Source organism: Tachysurus fulvidraco, chromosome 23 (assembly GCF_022655615.1).
Source record: "Tachysurus fulvidraco isolate hzauxx_2018 chromosome 23, HZAU_PFXX_2.0, whole genome shotgun sequence".
NCBI lineage: Eukaryota > Metazoa > Chordata > Actinopteri > Siluriformes > Bagridae > Tachysurus > Tachysurus fulvidraco.
The window spans coordinates 875,892-883,391 of record NC_062540.1 but is presented as its reverse complement, the minus strand read 5'-3'; the positions used below and the strand labels follow the sequence as shown (position 1 = coordinate 883,391).

General features: G+C 41.7%; 1 protein-coding gene across 1 annotated transcript in view; it reads right to left on the bottom strand.

Annotated features, from left to right (window-relative positions):
• reps2 (RALBP1 associated Eps domain containing 2) overlaps nucleotides 1–7,500 on the bottom strand; it is a 20,006-nt gene that overhangs the window by 6,280 nt on the left and 6,226 nt on the right. The window contains exons 3-8 of the mRNA XM_047807174.1: nucleotides 6,470–6,587; nucleotides 6,282–6,345; nucleotides 5,351–5,498; nucleotides 890–940; nucleotides 481–526; nucleotides 111–173 (exon numbers count right to left, since the gene is read on the bottom strand). Coding sequence (XP_047663130.1) covers nucleotides 111–173; nucleotides 481–526; nucleotides 890–940; nucleotides 5,351–5,498; nucleotides 6,282–6,345; nucleotides 6,470–6,587 — 490 coding nt within the window. The remainder of the gene's footprint in view (nucleotides 1–110; nucleotides 174–480; nucleotides 527–889; nucleotides 941–5,350; nucleotides 5,499–6,281; nucleotides 6,346–6,469; nucleotides 6,588–7,500) is intronic.

Here is a 7,500-nt window from a genome sequence, read left to right as displayed (position 1 = left end):
CACACACACACACACACAGATTTTTATCAGTCTTTTGGATCAAGCAGAAATGTGTGTGTGTGTCTGTTTGTGTGTGTGTGTGTGTGTGTGTTTGTGTGTGTGTGTGATACCTGGTTTTACAGTGCTGCTTTGCTGTATCATCTGGTTTTCTTCTGCTCTCTCCTGACTGAACTCTACACACAGAACAAAGACACACATCAGAGCTCAGAGACTCGGCGTTCACCCTGTAACACGTCGCCCTACTCACTGCTCACTAACACTGATGGTCACTATGTAGTGCACAAACACAGGGAACAGATTTAGTTCCTTTAGTAAATGATGATGTCACATAAACATCACTGCAAATGTTTCACCATCACCAGTGCATTATGGGTGTAGGTTTAGTATCACAGTGATGCATCGGCATGTGCTCACCACCAGGGGGCTCTGAGTCGTCAGTAGGTGCACGTATTTAAATAATATAGTGTACATACACACTACCTTGCTCATGTGTCTCCTCTCGGACTTCCTGCTGGCTGATGATTTCCTGTCCAACACAACAACATTATAGAGGGAGAAAATAAAAGAACATTTGTTTTTATATTAGAATTAAAAGTGTTGGTTAAAACACTAGCTGTCATTACACCATGTTGTAATTAACAGCCTGAGGGCGGGTTTAAATCAGAAGGGGCGGGACTTAATAATCATTTAATTTATTTAGAAGGACAATAGAGACAGTCATTTCAGGTGACTCGAAACTTTTTATTCCGTTCACCATAAAAATTCGTTCAGATTTGTTCCATAAGTTACATGATTACACCAGCAGGTGGCGCCAGTGGTTCACAAAAATAATCAGTCCATAAATCACTTCGTAGATTCTGAAACATTTTCCTTATTTTTATAGAAGCACCTTTTGCCTGAGAGTCTCTGTGTCCTCAAATAGGATGAGAGGCTGTGAGTCCTGAAAAAACAGCACAGATTCACTGTGTTAATAACATCCCTGTATGTCACTGTGTTAATAACATCCCTGTACTTCACTGTGTTAATAACATCGCTGTATGTCACTGTGTTAATAACATCCCTGTACGTCACTGTGTTAATAACATCCCTGTACTTCACTGTGTTAATAACATCGCTGTACGTCACTGTGTTAATAACATTGCTGTACGTCACAGTGTTAATAACATCCCTGTACGTCACTGTGTTAATAACATCCCTGTACTTCACTGTGTTAATAACATCGCTGTATGTCACTGTGTTAATAACATCGCTGTACGTCACAGTGTTAATAACATCACTGTACGTCACTGTGTTAATAACATCCCTGTACTTCACTGTGTTAATAACATCGCTGTACGTCACTGTGTTAATAACATCGCTGTACGTCACTGTGTTAATAACATCCCTGTACTTCACTGTGTTAATAACATCTCTGTACTTTACTGTGTTAATAACATCACTGTATGTCACAGTGTTAATAACATCACTGTATGTCACAGTGTTAATAACATCACTGTATGTCACAGTGTTAATAACATCACTGTATGTCACAGTGTTAATAACATCACTGTATGTCACAGTGTTAATAACATCACTGTACTTCACTGTGTTAATAACATCACTGTATGTCACAGTGTTAATAACATCACTGTACTTCACTGTGTTAATAACATCCCTGTACTTCACTGTGTTAATAACATCCCTGTACTTCACTGTGTTAATAACATCCCTGTACTTCACTGTGTTAATAACATCCCTGTACGTCACTGTGTTAATAACATCCCTGTACGTCACTGTGTTAATAACATCCCTGTACGTCACTGTGTTAATAACATCCCTGTACTTCACTGTGTTAATAACATCGCTGTACGTCACAGTGTTAATAACATCACTGTACGTCACAGTGTTAATAACATCACTGTATGTCACAGTGTTAATAACATCGCTGTATGTCACAGTGTTAATAACATCGCTGTACGTCACTGTGTTAATAACATCGCTGTACTTCACTGTGTTAATAACATCACTGTACTTCACTGTGTTAATAACATCCCTGTACTTCACTGTGTTAATAACATCCCTGTACTTCACTGTGTTAATAACATCCCTGTACTTCACTGTGTTAATAACATCCCTGTACGTCACTGTGTTAATAACATCCCTGTACGTCACTGTGTTAATAACATCCCTGTACGTCACTGTGTTAATAACATCCCTGTACTTCACTGTGTTAATAACATCGCTGTATGTCACTGTGTTAATAACATCGCTGTACGTCACTGTGTTAATAACATCGCTGTACTTCACTGTGTTAATAACATCACTGTACGTCACTGTGTTAATAACATCACTGTACGTCACTGTGTTAATAACATCCCTGTACGTCACTGTGTTAATAACATCCCTGTACGTCACTGTGTTAATAACATCCCTGTACGTCACTGTGTTAATAACATCCCTGTACGTCACTGTGTTAATAACATCCCTGTACGTCACTGTGTTAATAACATCCCTGTACGTCACTGTGTTAATAACATCCCTGTACGTCACTGTGTTAATAACATCCCTGTACTTCACTGTGTTAATAACATCCCTGTACTTCACTGTGTTAATAACATCCCTGTACGTCACTGTGTTAATAACATCCCTGTACGTCACTGTGTTAATAACATCCCTGTACTTCACTGTGTTAATAACATCCCTGTACTTCACTGTGTTAATAACATCACTGTACTTTACTGTGTTAATAACATCCCTGTACTTCACTGTGTTAATAACATCACTGTACTTTACTGTGTTAATAACATCCCTGTACTTCACTGTGTTAATAACATCACTGTACGTCACTGTGTTAATAACATCCCTGTACGTCACTGTGTTAATAACATCCCTGTACTTCACTGTGTTAATAACATCTCTGTACTTTACTGTGTTAATAACATCTCTGTACTTTACTGTGTTAATAACATCACTGTATGTCACAGTGTTAATAACATCACTCGACTTCACTGTGTTTATAACATCACTGTACTTCACTGTGTTAATAACATCGCTGTACTTCACTGTGTTAATAACATCGCTGTACGTCACTGTGTTAATAACATCGCTGTACGTCACTGTGTTAATAACATCGCTGTACGTCACTGTGTTAATAACATCGCTGTACGTCACTGTGTTAATAACATCCCTGTACTTCACTGTGTTAATAACATCACTGTACTTTACTGTGTTAATAACATCCCTGTACTTCACTGTGTTAATAACATCCCTGTACTTCACTGTGTTAATAACATCACTGTACGTCACTGTGTTAATAACATCACTGTACGTCACTGTGTTAATAACATCCCTGTACTTCACTGTGTTAATAACATCCCTGTACTTCACTGTGTTAATAACATCACTGTACGTCACTGTGTTAATAACATCACTGTACTTCACTGTGTTAATAACATCACTGTACGTCACTGTGTTAATAACATCACTGTACGTCACTGTGTTAATAACATCACTGTACTTCACTGTGTTAATAACATCACTGTATGTCACTGTGTTAATAACATCACTGTACGTCACTGTGTTAATAACATCACTGTACTTTACTGTGTTAATAACATCACTGTACGTCACTGTGTTAATAACATCACTGTACTTCACTGTGTTAATAACATCACTGTACTTCACTGTGTTAATAACATCTCTGTACTTTACTGTGTTAATAACATCACTGTACTTCACTGTGTTAATAACATCTCTGTACTTTACTGTGTTAATAACATCACTGTACTTCACTGTGTTAACCTGTTATCGCACACGAACGATCGGACGAAATTGTATACAAAACAAAAAGTGATACAGCTCCCACATACTTTAACACACAGGGGTGAGCCTGGTCTCATTGGAAAGAAGTGATTCTCTAGTTTCAGATACAAGTGTCAGATTGATTCTAGGCCTTACTGACACAAAGTTACAGAGGCTAGAATGGAAAATTTTGATTTTCGCCTGAGGTTTTTAATTTATCTTATTTCTCTGGAACATGTTAGGTAACATTTAACACCTGAGGGTCATAGCCACATGTCTTGGCTTTCACCAAAAAAAAAATCAAGTCAAAAGACCCAAAAATGGCTTCAATAACACTATTTTTCTACGGACATGTCCATCCGGTCACGTGTTTCTTGTTTACTTGTTTACTGTATAACTTTGAATTAAAAGACTGCATGCTCAGTTTAAATGGCCAGAAACCAGCACAGCCTCTCTCTCTACTATTCTGTTGTGTAAAGAGGCCTGTAACCTGACACCCTGAGCTGGGAGAGTGTGAAAAGGTCGAGGATTGCGCAATAAACCCATCGCGCACGATTTTCGCGCAGAAGCCAGCATTAGAGAGGCGGGTCGTGGCATACCGTTGGAATCGTCTCCTTATTGGCTAAAGAGCTGTATAGGTCCCGGCCAATTTCATTGCTATTGGAAGGAGTAATTGTCAGTCAAAGGCGGGTTCCCAAAAATGATGTCTGACCTCATTGGCTTCTCAGCCGTCTATCTCTGCAATACAAGCACCGATTGGCTTAAGTGAGGGCTTGTTTGATTCGTTGCGCCCTGGGCTATAAATATGACGTAAATTTAGAATTTTTGAATACCCCAATGAGAAGTTAGAGCCGAAACAAAGATGGTGGCGCACCACTGTTTCCAATTTTTCGGAATATTTGCGGCGCGACCAAAGCGTTTTGGATTAAAAGGCTTACACATTTCAGTTCCTTGGACCTGTGTGGATTTTTGTGGAATATTTGTTTTGGAATATATTACCCCAGTGAAGAAAGGGATGCGTCTAAAGGTAAGGAAAAACTGGTCTAGCGCCACCTAGGTCAGTTTTCTCCCAAAATTTTTTTCTAAGAGTATGACGGCTATGAATCATATTATGCTTTGTGCGTGGGCTTAAAAAAATATTGAGAGTATAAACTTTACTAGAAACATAAGTTTTTTCGTGTTTTTAGAGGATTTAATGCTTAAAAGTTACAATGAAATTATGCAGCTTCAGCCCCTAGCGGTAGTGTTCCACCGGTGGAACGGTGTTCAATAACATCTCTGTACTTTACTGTGTTAATAACATCACTGTATGTCACTGTGTTAATAACATCACTGTATGTCACTGTGTTAATAACATTACTGTACTTCACTGTGTTAATAACATCACTGTATGTCACAGTGTTAATAACATAACGTAATGGAGACTCCTTCACACACAATCACGTCTCTCTGCATCATATCAAAGCTTTTTAAACCTGATTGTCATTAGTGGAGCGTCTGCTGTGAATTACTGTGAATTGCTGTTGCTATAGAGACGAGGAGATATCTGAGGACCTCTGTGTGGTGGTACCTGAGGTGGAGGTCTGAAGGCTGAGAGCAGTGTGTGTGGCAGCTGGTCAGGAAGTGTGTAACCGTTCTTACGAGCCACTACCAGGTGAAACGCCATGCAGAATTCTGGGAAAGTGAGGGCTCCGTCCCGATCCACATCACTCAGCTCCCTACAGGACGAAGAGAGGAGGTTAATAACTGAGACACATCCAACTGTGTGTGTGTGTGCGTGCGTGTGTGTGTGTGTGTGTGTGTGTGTGTGTGTGTGTGTGTGTTTGAGTGTGTGTGTGTGTGAGTGTGTGTGTGAGTGTGAGTGTGTGTGTGTGCGTGTGTGTGTGTGTGTGTGATTTAAAGAGCACTTAAATTTTAAAATAATGAATAGAATATTTTATTAGATCAATAGATTTTAATAATTAATATCGAAACAAACTTCATAAAAGATGAAACTTTGTAGATCTAAAGTTTGGTGAATGATTTAAAACATTTACACTGAAGAGAAGATGAGAGAAGAGGAAAAGAAATAAAGATTACAACTGAATCCTCTCCTTTTTAAAAAAAGAAAAACAAACAAAATAAATGTCAATAAAAGAGTTAATAGAGTTATAAATAGAGTTAAATAGAGTTTTGTGTTGGAGACAGATTCTGAAACAGTTTTAACAAAAATAATAATTTTTTAAATAACATTCAGCTTCACAATCAAATATATTTTAATTCTGTTACTTATTCATTTATGTCTACTGTTGCTAGGCAACTGGAAAATATGGAGCAGACTAGCGAATGAGCTAATAGCTAACGAGTGAGATCTGTGTAAAGCTCAGAGCTGTTTAAACTTTAACACAAAGTAAAAGCACAGAGGCGACGATAACAAGACAGAAAATCGCTTTCTGTCATTATAATATTTGTCTTTTAAAGAGAGACAAACAGAAATGTAATAAAACTCTAATCTGACTCACCATATATGAGAGAGCTCGAGGATCGGCAGCTTCGACTTCGTGAAGAAGTTTTTTGCATCAGGGCCTGAAAATAAAAACAAAAACAACTGAATCAGCGATTTTAAATGAGTTCGATAGAGTTGAATAATATTTACTGTAGAAACGAGAGAGAAAGGGTCAGATTTCACACGTGACCTGGAGTCTCTCACCCAGGATGAGGCCTGAGGGGTCACACTGAAGACTGAGGAACTGATGTGTGTAATAATCCATCTGCTCGGACGTGATCACCCACGGATCATCAGAGTAGTCAGACTGAGCCGCATCCATCTACAGACGGGGGGGGGGGGAGCAGCGGGAGAGAGGAGGGGACAGGGAGAGAGGAGAGGAGCGGAGAGGGGGAGAGAGGAGAGGAGTGGGAGAGAGAGGGGGAGAGAGGAGAGGAGAGAGAGATGAGGGAGAAGAGGAGAGGTGAGCGTAGCAGGCGGGAGAGAGGAGAGAGGAGAGGAGAGGAGGAGGAGGGGAGGGGGAGAGAGGAGTGACGAGAGGAGAGGGGGAGAGAGGAGAGGGGGAGAAGAGGACGAGGGGTGAGAGAGGAGAGGAGAGGCGAGAGAGGAGGGGAGGGGGAGCAGAGGAGAGGAGCGGGAGAGAGGAAGAAGAGAGGAGAGGGAGAGAGGACGAGTGGGAGAGAGAGGAGAGGAGAGAGAGGAGAGGGGGAGAGAGGAGGGGAGGGGGAGAGAGGAGAGGAGAGGGGAGAGAGGAGAGGGTGAGATCAGAGGAGGGGGAGAGAGGAGAGGAGCGGGAGAGAGGAGGGGAGGGGGAGAGAGGAGAGGAGAGGAGAGGGGGAGAGAGGAGAGGGGGAGAGAGGAGAGGGGGAGAGAGGAGAGGAGTGGGAGAGAGAGGAGAGGAGGAGAGAGGAGAGGAGAGAGGAGGAGGGGAGGGGGAGGAGAGAGAGGAGGGAGGGGGAGGAGAGGAAGGGGAAAGGGAGAGAGGAGAGGAGAGGAGGAGGGGGGAGAGAGGAGGGGAGGGGGAGAGAGGAGGGGAGGGGGAGAGAGGAGAGGAGCGGGAGAGAGGAGTGGGAGAGAGAGGAGAGGGGGAGAGAGGAGAGGAGAGGGGGGAGAGGAGAGAAGTGGGAGAGAGAGGAGAGGGGGAGAGAGGAGAGGAGCGGGAGAGAGGAGGGGAGGGGGAGAGAGGAGAGGAGCGGGAGAGAGGAGAGGAGGAGGGGAGAGGAGAAAAATGAGGA